Genomic DNA, 13488 nt, shown 5'->3' on the forward strand with positions numbered 1-13488 from the left:
GAATGTCTTAAAAAACCGCTTCTTTAGTGAATGGTCAGAAGAGAGTTGTAAGAGCATCATGATTAATAAGGTATAGTAAGGCTGAAACATCAATCATTTGCCTCTTGTTTCACTGATTATTGCTAGATGCAATGAACCCAAGGCTTAAAGACTTGTCTTTAAAGCCGTACTGCAAATTTTGGCTAGAAGCTCTTTAAGCAGTTCAACCACAGCTTGCTTTATCGTGTGATGCCTGTTGCAGACATGAGCAGTTTCAGACTGGAAGACTGCCTGCTCTGTGAGGTTCTGGTGTCCATCCTCATGTATGGTCTCTGTCCCAGCATGGAATTTACATTCCTGGCCTGTTTGAAATTAGGCTTTCACTCCAGATAACAGCTTCCTAGAGCATCAGAAGATGCAGTCTGGGGAAGAATAGAAAGAAGAGTAGCAAGGCAGAAGAGTGACTTGGTAAAGTGTGGAGTGGCTGTGTACCAAGGTGCATACCATGTGCTCTCTTGCACACTTCTGCCTGTTCTTTCTTTCGGTTACAAATGTATGTAATTGGATCGCGCACAATTTCAACAAGTACACAAGGGATAGGAAGTGCAAAAAAGCATGGAAACACTTAATAGAGCTGATTGCCTGATCTTAATCAGAACAATCTTCCTTCAGAAAGTGCAGGTCCTCTCCAAATATCACTGTTTATTAGAATATTTTGACATCTTCAGAACACACACCACTGTGTTACAATTCTTCCTTTTAATAAATGTTTTGGTAAAAGTTTTCATATAACAGGTTTGTGTCTAATTTAAAATGAAAATAAGTCCCAGTATGTCAGAGTTCTTCACAGAATGGAGAATTATTTTTTCTGACCAACCGTAGACATCCGACAAGTGATAGGAAACAGCCTGTGTCTGAATGGATTGTGGCTGTGTGGAGGTCTAAACTTGTATTTGTGTATATATTATCATGAAATCAGATTAGAGAAGAACTAGAAGCTGATTACATTAATGAGGAGAAATATAAAACCATTGTGTTTCAAAAAATATAAATGCAATGACAAATATAGATTATATAAATGCAATGCCATATGGCGAAGCTAATTAAAATTTCTCAATTCCAGTGTTATTGCGAGCCCCTCATAGTCAAGGGCAACAGGCCTGTTTTGGTGTGTGGGACTGCTGACTCCAACAAGATGACTCTACAAGTAATAAATATGTTTTACTGTCTGCAGCATCTCTCAGTGCACAATGAGGGCTGTTGCTTTATTTGTTTCTCCTCATGCATCCTCCTCTTTATGTGTAGTTCATGCCCAGTGTCCAACTGGTTTGCAGTCAATATTTTTCATCCTACTACTGTGCTATTTGCCTGCTAGGATTTTGACAGTGCTGGCCAGTATGCTCCTGATTGTCAAAGTTCTAGAAACATTTTTTTGAGCGGCAAGTCATTTGATAGATTTTGGGCAGACAACTGACATAAACAAAGATCTACTAAACCTTTTCTGTCACAGGGATTAAGCAGTAAACCATGTGACTATTATAAGAAATTAAAAAAAAAAAAAAAAAAAAACAACAAAAAAAATGATCTTAGTATTTTGAGATATATGTATACACACACGTACTACGAGGGTACCTCCTGGAGTTATGATTCCATTTGATTGCTGTACAAACAAGTGGAAATGATATCATGTCTAAAGTGGAAGCTGGGTTGATGACATGGAGGGACAGCAGACAAACGTATGTCATGCACAAAGTGGCATGTTCCCTAATCAGAATTAACTTGAGAAAAAGCACCTCCAGGTTAGAATGGCCTCCAAAATTTTTTAAAATACTGCTGAAGTATTCTTAACCCAGTAACCATCAGCACAAACAAATTATGCGAGACAACTGCACACCCTATTGCCACCTTTAATCATTTCTTAAGTTTGATCAAACTTTAGGAAAAAAAGTCTTTGCTCTTAAATCCTGACATTGCATATAAAAGACAGGCCTTCTTTCATATACTGATAGGAGCTACTTCAGTCACATTTCCTGTAATTTCATGCTTGTAGGCCAAGTAATCTTGCATTTGATTAAGTAAACACCTTTGTCCTCATGACTTTATGCCTACTTTAAAGGCGTTGCTGTACCTATTGTTCTACAAATTGTCAGTCCGTTATTTTTTCATTTTTACTTATCAGTGAAGTATAGGTCAAAACCAAATAGAGAAGTCATTTTGCTCTTTTTATCATTAGTACAGAAAGTCCAAGTAAGAAGTACAAGTGATGAAAAGAATAAAAAACTCTTAATGAAGGAAAAGATTTTTATGTTTTGCTGGTGATGTCATAAGAGTATGTGCAGAAGGGAAGATGAAATAAAGAAAATCCATGTCCAATATTGAGCTCAGATAATACCAACAGCTCTCTACTGACTTGCATGAAAGATCTTCTCCAGATGCCACTGTACGTGATGCTTAGTTCATATAACATTGTCCCAGACACTGATTACTAGAAATGAAAGGCTTCATTTCTGAGCTGTCATAAGAATATATTATTGTCATGTGAAATCCAAGATCATCCATCCACTACTAAAATTATTACCATAAAGGTACAAAACTCGGTGAGATTAAAAGCATCTATTTTATAATATTTATAAATGTTTACCTTGCTTTAGCCCACTTACTGCTTAATGTTACCAAACTGCTCCAGAAACAGCATTATAATGGATGATAAAAAAAGAGCAAATGAGTAATGAAAAGTATTTACTAGAAATAGAACTGGTATCCATATGTAAAAAAACCTTGCCAAAAAAATTGTCAGTATTGATAGTTTTGTCTACGTTTATATATGGCCAGACCATGTGACTGTTCTTTATCACAGTGAATGCTGACGGTATTTATATTACATTTGGTCCAAAATCTTGCATTTAGAATTATAGGAAAAAGCACATTTTTAAGTCCCTGTGTTTAAGAAATAAATATCTATACTGCTTTCTGTCAGCTGTTCAGTAAAATAGTTTGCTATTATTGCTTTTCTTTCATAGCTTATGTAGGTTTAAGGCTTGAAGGCTTTAATTACTAAGGTGAAACCAAGGAAAGACAAGATGAAATGATGCATGGAAGGAGCAGCTGAAGCACATTTTCTGTCTGTTTTGGGGGATATCGTATTATGTCATATTCTTGTATAGCTGAGAAATGCTTTGTACTTCTTGATGCTATTTTTATGCTTTTCACAATACAAATTTCACATGAGGTTGTATTGGGTTGTATGAAGTCTGATGGTTCAGCATCACCATGCCTTGCAAGGTCACTGGATTCAGAAAAGCCTGGGCCAGAAATCCTCAGCTTTTAAGATCACTACGAGGAAGACAGGCAGCAGCTGCCAACCGTGGACACACGGCTCCCACCTGTCTGTTGCAGAAAATGGTTTTCTTGAATATTCAAGGACCACATATATCACCTGTAGGGGTTGTTGATAAATTGACATCAGTGGTCCTAGCTGCATTTGAAGGACAGGACAATTGGTATGCCTGAGTCCTGGCTGGCAGGATGAATAGCAGAGCAGATGTTACACATAGTTTCCATGTTTCCCACATTGAAACCTCAAGCTCACTTATGTGAGAGAGGAAAGATGGTTAAAGAGGAAGTAAGGCTAATTCTAGTTTAGACAATGTTCTTCGGTTATGCTGACTCCTCAAAATTGTGCAAAAGCTTAGATGGCCAGTTCAGCTTTTGTAATGTGCTCAAGGGAGGGGTGATGCAGAGGGGTGATGCATGTCCTGCTGTCCTTCAAGACTGGCCAGCAAAGATCAGTAAGTACTTGGAGTAAATTATCAGAGATACTCACTATCGTAGAGTACACATTCATAAGTCTTCCACGTAAGGACTGACCCAACAGTGTGTAAAGTTGGCAGAAAATCAGTTATTCCTACAGAGTTTTTACAGACCTGTCAGCGTGCACTAACTGATAACTAGCAGGATGGAGTACAGATGAGCGTTTGCTATTAAATCAGAACAAAACTCCAGCTAGTAAAATGAGCTTTTTTAATAATTATTTCTCCATGAATAATGAGGCTTTTTTTTCTCCTGAAATGTGAATGAAGTCTGAGTCTGTCTCTTGGGTTAATTTATGCTTGTCTTGTTTTTGTCATAGTCTTTAGATATTCACATAACCCTTATTAATTGGGATCATATTTGCAGCATTTGTTGTCCTCCTGAGGAAGTTAAAATGTGTGTACTTTACCTGTTTGTGCAACATAATAGGCATCCATAGCACAAGCAATATATACTGTTATTAGTAATGCAAATAAATAGAAAACCCTTTTTTGTTGTTGTTGTTTACAGTTATACTTACCCTAAATATTCATAAATTAACTTACATTAAGTGGAGTCAAGTTTAATAGGAACCAGAATAAATTTGCTTTGTTTCACATATGTGTGAGAGGATGAGAAATAATATCCATTATATAGTGATTGAAGCCTGTTTTGAAAAGGTCTATTAGTAAATGGTTTACAGAGTAAAATAGCATTATGCCTGTTGTATTTGCAACCTTGTATCTGCTTTGTCCTGTATAATTCACACATTCATGCATATACTGGAGCTAGCTCTTCCAAAATTAACATTTTATTTCATGGGGTTTGGCTCACTTGCTAGCTCTACAGTGGGGCAGAAAATAGGGAACTGTGCAGTAAATAGTCTCAGGAATGGGATGCATTGTGATCACCTGGAAAAACAGTTATGGACTGCTAAGAAAGAAATTTCTATTTTCCTTCTAGTGTAACATTTTCTTTCTTTGGTTCCTGTGATATGATGCATGCTACTTTATACCCAAGCACAGCAAGTCCTCCAGCTGTCTCTCAGGGCAGTTTAGCCAGGGAGCAATCTTTGGGGAGCAAGGGACCAGCAGCCACCTCACCCTGCTCCTCCTTGAAAAGCAAGAGCTGTCTGCAGGCTTTCCCAGAAACAGCTTATCATAAAAGCTTCAGACCACCACCAGCAACAGCTTTTAGCAGGCCAGAAACACACAGGAGTCTGAGAGGCATGGGAAAAAGGAGAAGTGTTATTCTGGCATCCCTTCTCTTCATGCCCCCAGAGACCCAAGAGACAGTAGTTCAGTAGCTGGGCGCAGGCTGGCAGAAGAGCGTGCAAAGCAGGGGTGTTAACTGGGGAGTTAATGGTGACAGCTTGGTGGGTGACCTTTGCACTTGGACAATGTCTGAAAAGCACTAATGAAATGGTGCAGATAGCTGCCTGAATTTTGCATCCTGCTCTGTAACAGGAAGCGTTACTGTTAGTAATTCAGTCACAAGTCTTGTGGCATTTGAAGGGCTGCTTGGGATCCCATTCCTCATACCAGAGGTGAAGGGATGATCTCAATTTTCATCAGAAGTAATAAGAAGAGGTTTCAGAGAAAACTTCATAGGTCATATTAACAGAGTGCGCCCCAAGGGCTCACAAACCAGGCAAGTAAAAGAAATGATAAATGCGTACCCCCTTAAAATGAGCAACTACAACTGCTGATTTTTAGGGCAGCGTGCAACTGCTGGAGCTTGTGCAAATCCTTTTCTGGTAGCCAAGGAAGGCAGGAGCCTGCAAGCAGACGCCCAGCTTCCCATCACTCTCTTTCCCCTCTCCCTTCTCCACCACGTCCTCCTCTGCTGACAGAGCCACACAGTTTTATTGTCCTCCCATTGGCTGTCAGCACAGGGCTGGCAGCAGCACAGGCCCACCCAAGCTGCCTCGCGATCATCCTACCCCAAATCTGGCTTCGGTTCACACCCCTATTCTTGGCCCCTGCACCTTCAGCCATGGCCAGCTGGCCACCTCCATGGCAGCCGTCATCTGGTGTGCTGCACACCGAGCCTCCTCCACCAGCCTGGTGCTGGGGCTTGCACCATAGTGCTGTCAGGGGCCACATTTGGTGGAGAGGGAAGTGTCAGGCTGCACTCATGTTCCACTTCATCACAGGGCAAAGCCATAGCACTAGGGTGGGAGGAGGGAGTCGCTGTTTGGGTTACTGTCTGTTTAGACCCCCTATGTCCTATGTTCACCATAAGTAGCTCCTAGAGAGGGAGGCTTTGCTTGGAAGGCTGCTTTTGGAAGGGTGACCCCTGAGCCTGTGTTGTGCTGGGGGCCAGGAGGAGGGTGGGAGCCCAGACTAGGTGCATGGCTAGGGAGCCTTGGCTCAGGCAGGAGGGTCCCTTTGACAGCATCAGCCCTTCCTGTAGCTTCCCAATGGCATGCTGGCTGCCTGAGCCGGGACCAGGCACTGCCTCACTGCCTTAGCTTGGCTCCAGATAGCATGGGGAAGGAATTGGGGCCAATGCGAATGCATGGTGGTGGGGAGAGAAGGTGGCCTTTTCTCTGTCTGGCATGTAGTCATGATGGCAGCCACCCTGCCACTGACAGGCCTGCCACCCTTGAGGGCCATAACTGCAGTGCTGCCACGGGAAGGTGGCTAGGGAAGCCCTTCCCACAGTACCAGAGTGGGATGCCCAGCCAGGAGGTCCACCAAGAAGGTCTGCCGTGAGAGAGGGAGGTGGATGGTGGGCATGGTATCTCTTCAGGGCTGGTGGCAGGAGCCTCTGCTGAAGCTGGCAGTTGGTACTGGCAGAAAGAGCAGGGTCCCTGGACTGGAGGATGCACCCAGCTGTCTTGGCTCCCTGTCCAGAAGGGACTTGGCCTGTGCCCCAGAGGAAGGAAGAGAAGCTCACAGTGAGTAAGCAAGGCCTGGCTTTGGTAGCTCCTAGCAGGGGCAGTTCATGCAGAGATGGCAGCTTGCTTGTTACCCTGGCGTATCTGGCCCTCTGCATTCCTACCTGGGATGCCAGAGGTCTCAATTTTGCTGTCTGTCCTGTCCTCTCCTTTCTTCCAGCTCCTATCCTAGGGCCACTATTCCCAAGTGTTTGGTAGTGTGCGTTTGTGCATCTTCTCAGCCGCTGGTGGGAAGGGTCTCCACAGGGGAGAGGTTGTCTTCCTGCCATATACTGATGGCTTATCTTGCACCACGAATCCTCACCTCCACTGACAGCAGTAGCATGCCTAAAAAGTAATGAGCATTTCAGCAGATGACCAGCTGTTCATCTTCTCATGAGATGGACAAGTCCTTTACTCTGAAACATGGTCGTGCTTACTTCTCTTCTCTGGTTTGCAGGAAGCGTTATCTGTGGTGAGTGAAGACCAGTCCTTGTTTGAGTGTGCCTACGGATCACCCCACCTTGCGAAGACAGAGATGACAGCCTCCTCCTCCAGTGAATATGGGCAGACGTCAAAGATGAGTCCCCGTGTTCCCCAGCAAGACTGGTTATCACAGCCTCCAGCCAGAGTCACCATCAAGATGGAGTGTAACCCAAACCAAGTTAATGGGTCAAGGTAACAAGGCCAGTGTTAGCGTGGCTCAAGTTTACTTTTCTTAAGATGTGTCTAGCTCAGTTGTCTAAATCTGAATCTAGAAGCATTTTAGATGCCCTAAGGTACCCCACTTACCCACCAGCTGCTGTCCTGGAAGCCTACAGGTCTGCTGCACGTTGTGGGTCACGCCTGCCAGCCCTATTCAGGTGTTGTGAGAGTTTCAAATGGTGCTACAGGCACCGTCTTTTCATGAGCTTGTGCAACACCTTACTGTGTTTCTTCTTACTGAGGATAATTTTGGATGTGAACTTGCATTGCATGCTAAGTGAAAGAGTATGTATTAGTTAGCAAAATGTGAGTTTGCTGTAATCTGGCTGGTAGCACTGATCTGTGTTAGGGTGTGGTGTATGTGAAATAACACTCAATGAAAGCTCTGAAAATACAGTAACTTGGGCAGTTGTCTTTGCTCTAAATATAATAAAGCAGAGAAGCACAGGAAGTAAATTCTTGCAGTGGCAGAGGGAGTGAGCTATCTATCTTTACTTTTATATTTAATGTAAACAGTGCCAAAAAACATAACCCTGGAGTTGGATTTAAGAAGAAAAAGCATATGCATGGAGACAAGCAGGGGAGTAGAAAGGAACAAGAAAAGAAATTACTCAGTTCAATAGGCAGCAGCCACAGCATGTCAGTGCTTTAACAGTTATCTTGGGACTTTTTTTTTTTATCAATTTCTCTATGAAGGAGAATTGAATCGATTAAGCGGAAAGTAATGCAGTGAAGTTGTGTATATTGACTGGTATCTCCCCCAAGCATAGGAGCACTCTATGGATTTCTTCCATCTGAAAATCACAATGAAGATTTTTATTTTTTTTCCAAGGAAATTATCCAAACAAGTGCTTTCCTGTTTCAAATGCCTGACTGTCAAAACAGTTTTCCTTTGGTGGTGCTGAAGGGCAGAGGTCCAGAGAGTCGGTTGCTCGCAATTATTGGTGATGTACCAGTGAAGTCTGTGCTTCACATCTCTCTGCCACAAACACCTGCCTACTGATCTCATCTCCCAGGACCAGTTGTTTAGAAAAACCTCAACCATGAGCACTGTGGTTACTGTTCACACTTGCTGGGCTAATGTGACAAGCACTACAAGCAGGGCAAAGTGGCTGACAGCTTATCACACCTACACTTTTCACCAGTGAGGATAGAAATTGTGCTGAAGTCAAATCAGGATTTCTAGTGAATAGTCAAAGATTTGAAATATGAAGAAATAAATGGTGACCTGAAGTTACAGAGAATTAGAGAAGTCTTCTTGTAACTCTTCTTATTCAGAATTTATTCACAGTTTTAGTGAGTTTTTTTCTTTTTTCTTTTTTTTTTTTTTTTGTTCTGAGCAAATGCACAGATATAATCACAAATGGAGTACTAATTCAAAACCAGGTTCACCTGTTTCCTAAAACTTACCTCTAAGTATCTGTGCTGGCATTTCTTTAAGACAACTAATCATAGTTTTTCACAGCGTAAATGTCATAAAATGCATGAGAGTAGATAATTAATGTTAATTGTTACTGAGATTAGTGGTAATAATTTGTAATGCATAACTAAAGTTAGTCATTCACATACTCCTATTTTGATGTACTGCCAGATATTAAGGAAGAGTCTAGATTATACAGATCCGTTTGCAATTGTTGCAACCACATTTTTAAAATCATCAAGCCAGAATCTTGAACTTGCTGTCTTGGATTCCTGAAATACATACCTAACCTGAACATTAATGTTCAGTTCATGAATCACAAGTATTTGGCTGTTTCTATAGTGGTTTAGGGACAAAATTGTGTGCAGTAATTCTGTCTTTTATTAGCTGAAACTGTGTCCTGTCTAATCCTTGGTAGCAAGACTGGTAAGGATTATACTGTGATTTAGGAACTCAGACAAGCCTTGCCTTGCTATCTAGAGAGGCCTGAAGTGTTGTTGTGGATAGATGTGTGTTTGGGTGTGCAGCTGGAAGAGGTCCTGTGCTTAGGGCCTTTGCTTCTCTCCTGAGGGTTGTGCCATTGTTGAATAAAAACAGAAGTAACCCAGAAAGCAAGGGGCTGGAGTGGGGCTGGATTTAGGCTCTCCATCTCTCACCTGAACCCTCAGTTTGCATTTTGCTGCCTGCCTGGCAGCTTGATTTCAGCAGACAGGACAGGGCAGGCTTGTATTCAACATGTTTTACAACCTGATGGCTGGGGTCATGAATCTGGGGGGGCCAGGAAGGGGATTTGCCACCCATATCTCCCCAATCTAAGATATATTCACCTTCTATATGTGAACTTTTCAGGGATGGATAAGCATTCAGAAGCCCTGAATTAAACAGGCTACTTGGACATATCTTCTAATGACTATAATTTCTCCTTCCTTTGTGCTCTTTTTGATTAGTGTATGCTAGTTTCTATTAATATCCCCTTAGGGTGACACCCTGGCTACCTGCACAGTCAATAGACAGGAAGTGGCTGCTGGTTTAGACTGCCTGAGCTGCCCTTTGTGAAGAGAAATATCTGCCTTTCCTACAGAGGTATCCTGGTTTTCACACTATCTGTTACTAGCAGAACAGGTATCTACTTCTGCAAGGATGTATAATCTGAGCATTGGGGAATTGTCCTTAAATCAATCAATTTTGATTAGTCATGAGGCATAATTTTAATTCCTATTTTCCAGCAGAGCTGTTAATTTTATAAAGACGTGATACCCAAGAGTTGCCAAGGCATCTGGAACCCCAGTAATATGCTTTTGCACTATCCTGACCACTTTTACCACCATTACAGAAGTAAAGGGATGAAAAGAAGCAATTCTGTGTGCCTCTTCTCTAAAAAAAAATATCATTAGGTCTATCTACTCCATCATTTGGACTTGGAGTTTAGTGCAAATCAGCTGAGCAGCACATGAAAACTAGAAGTTCTTCATTTTTCTCTGGACAGCATCACTCAGAGATGCTTAATATGTTCATCACTAGAAAATGAACAGCCCAGAGGTGGCTGTTCTTTCCCGATATGAACAGGCATATGAGCTGGCACATGAGCTATGCTGCTGGAAGAGGCTGTACAAGTTACTGCTCTGAACTGCAAAATGGTTTTGATCAGAACACTGGTTTTCTAAAAGGCATGTTTTGGCTGAAAATATAATGGGAAGAAATGTAATTCTTTCTACATTGAATTGAAAATAACCTGCAGCATTGGAAGCAGAGGTTTGTTTATTAATCTTGGATTTGACAGCCTCCGCTATTGACAGATCAATGCAGAGTTGTTAACTGGAGAAAACAAGGAAAATTAGTACTTAACTATAATTCCTAAGACTGAAAAAAAAAACATAAAAAAAAAATCACTTACAGACTACCAAAAAAAGAACAGATTAACAGAATAAAAAAAAAAAATTGTGCATGTATTGCATGCTTGTACATAACATAAAAATTAAAAATATATTTTTTAATTAAGATACCCTATTTATTGCTTCTAAGAAGTATTATAAGGCCTAACACATGCCTAAAAATAGATCTAGATATTACACAACTGTAAATATGTTGTGGCATTTCTAAAACTCACACACATATATGTGCATGTAATATGTATAGTGTTATTATACTTCAGGAATTGGAAGGCTTCCTAGTCTATAATATTCCTGCTAGTTGCAGAATAGAAAGAAAAACTTGTGTATGACTCAAACATTGCATTAAAAAAAATATTTATCAGAAATAAATCATGTAAAATATTCTGATATGATACTGAAGAGTATTGTCAATATGGATGTCACATGCAATTTATACATCTATTACAAATCTAAAACCATTTATTTTGTCCTCAAGTCCTGCTAGGTATTTGCCATTTGATGTTGGTTTTTCACTGGTTTCCTGACGGATTATGTGCTATTCATCACATACATAGTATTGGTCACACTTTCTATTCACAGACTAGAGGTTCCCTGCCATTCTGCAGGTTACTTTGCATTTTCTTTTCTGCAGAAGCCTTCCTCACCTTGCTTATTTGCAGTCCATAAATTTATTTCCTTGAATGAAATGCTCAGCTCTTAAAAATGCTTCATATGTTACAAGTTAACACATGCAGTAGCTAGAGCTGCTTTTCATTTTTAGTAAAACTGTACCTGATCTGTTTACACCTATTTTAAAATCTGGGTTGTCCCAAAGGAGTCTGAAATACCACAGCCACATTGCAGAGCCACAGAAGTGCTACCTCTAGGATCTCTAGAGTATTCTGTGTAATCATCTTCCTATGTGGAGCCTAGGTCTGTGTAAAAAGGATACAAAGCAGGGTAACAGACCCCACAAAATGGCAACCAGAGAATAGTTAACATTGCAACTTTTTGCTGTCCAGCTCTCCCTTCTCAGTGTGTTAGGCTACTTCCTGGCCATATATTCTGCTGTCTGGAAAGGCGTATAAAATTTTAGGAGCCTACTGAACCCCTTACACATCAACAATTAAGTACCCACTCAAAGCAGAAACGGACTCACTCTGCTAGGACTTTCCCCAGATACACTTTGGCTGTAATTGCCCCACATTAAATCTCAAAACATAACAGTCTCAGAACTAGCATTCCTGTGAGTACTGAAGCAATAACATTAGAATGAAATTAAAGGGTTATTTTCAGTGGTCTGCAGAGGGATTGGCTACATGGGTTTGTTTAACAATAACAGTATTTTTAAAGCTAGACCCTGTTGCACAGCACCAGAAAATATAGCCTAAGGGCCTACCTTAAATTAAATAAAGCAAGAAAAGTCTAAATTCAAGCTGTCATTTACCTTGCTGTTGCTGTATATATAATGCAGATTGTCACAGATGGTATCAAATTGAGTTTCTTTAAATCCATTATGTTGGTACAGACATTATATTTCTTCCAGCTCCATAAATCTAATGAGCCCTTTGTGCCACCATATTGTCAATTTTTCACTTGAATGTAATAATATTATTTCCTGCTATTTATTGCTCTTGAGTCAGACCAAAAGATTCACCCTGTTATAGTAAGGTGCTATAATATAAATCTAGAGATTGCATATGTCATACTGTTACTTACTTTTCTGTTTATTGTTCTTTACATATTTTATCAAATTAAGTATGAGCAATTCTATTATAATGAAGGAGTACAAGTCATGTTATGCAGTTACAGTGGAATTCACTCCTGTGAAAATACTCTCACGAGGCCCTAGGTGCTTCTTGAACAACATTTAAATCCTTGGACTTCTCAGTGGTCTCTGAATACACTCACCCATGCGACTCCATCATGCCCATGGGTGGGGCTAAAAAAAGGTAGCTTGGAAGAACTACATTTACTAGTAGGTAATCAATCTTTTTAAGGGAGGCTGTAGTGGAACACAGAGTCTTATTCAGGCCACAGATAAATTTCGCTTGCCATGAGCAGTGTGATGATTTCATTGAAAAAGCATTTTGAAAGTTAGCTGCAGTGAAAGCACAGCAGAATTTTTCCAACATCAGCTTGGCTGATACTGAGTTTTAAAGAAATGCCAGAAATAATTAGCTGTCATTAAGATTTAATCATGTGCAAATGTTGATTTAAGTGCTACCAATTGTTGCTCCAAAACCATTTGAGAATGAAATTACCACTTAATACATCTTTTGTGCTTGCTCTTTTGGGAAATACCATTTTTCTTTGCATGTTACTGTTCTAAGTTCTCATCAAAGAGCCTCTGTACTAGCTGGGTTGAGTGTCTGACACACAGGAGGACTTTTCGGAGTCCCAAGTGACCTCAACTTTTTGTCTTTTTTTTTCTTTTGTTTAATTTTCTCCTTGTTGTAAGCCTCCTAAGTGGTAACTGGTTTTTGCTATACAAACTAGCAAATTTGAATGGGTAGCACTTGAGGTACCTTGCATGTTCTATCCATGTGCCAGTGGATGTGCAGCCTCTAAGGGGGGTGCATTCATTCATATGGATCTCTGTATCGCCACCATGACAGAACCATCCTGCTGCCGGGATCCAGGCTGACATGCTTTAAGCTACACGAGGCACCTCTGCATTATGCTCCAGTCTGTGGTATGATACCGGTGGAACTACTTAGAGCATTTGCACACCTTGTGTGTGTCTAGCACATGCAGAAACAGGGTTGATCTGTGGTAATTTCCCTGACATCACTTGTTTTTCAGGGGCATGGCTTTTTCCATCCCTGGCGCACAACCCCACA

At 40.8% G+C, this 13488-nt stretch overlaps 2 protein-coding genes across 6 annotated transcripts in view; one reads left to right on the forward strand and one right to left on the reverse strand.

The window, feature by feature from the left end:
* Positions 1 to 13488, reverse strand: part of KCNJ15 (potassium inwardly rectifying channel subfamily J member 15) — a 274328-nt gene that overhangs the window by 177343 nt on the left and 83497 nt on the right. The window lies entirely within an intron of this gene.
* ERG (ETS transcription factor ERG) overlaps positions 1 to 13488 on the forward strand; it is a 106690-nt gene that overhangs the window by 67181 nt on the left and 26021 nt on the right. For all 5 annotated transcript variants that reach the window (XM_057428701.1, XM_057428703.1, XM_057428702.1 and 2 more), the window contains exon 2: positions 7110 to 7327. In XM_057428701.1, coding sequence (XP_057284684.1) covers positions 7110 to 7327 — 218 coding nt within the window. The remainder of the gene's footprint in view (positions 1 to 7109; positions 7328 to 13488) is intronic.

The sequence above is a fragment of the Pezoporus wallicus genome, unplaced genomic scaffold (assembly GCF_028554395.1).
Source record: "Pezoporus wallicus isolate ANWC-B61680 ecotype Strahan unplaced genomic scaffold, APGP_CSIRO_Pwel_v1 contig_8746, whole genome shotgun sequence".
Taxonomy (NCBI): Eukaryota; Metazoa; Chordata; class Aves; order Psittaciformes; family Psittacidae; genus Pezoporus; species Pezoporus wallicus.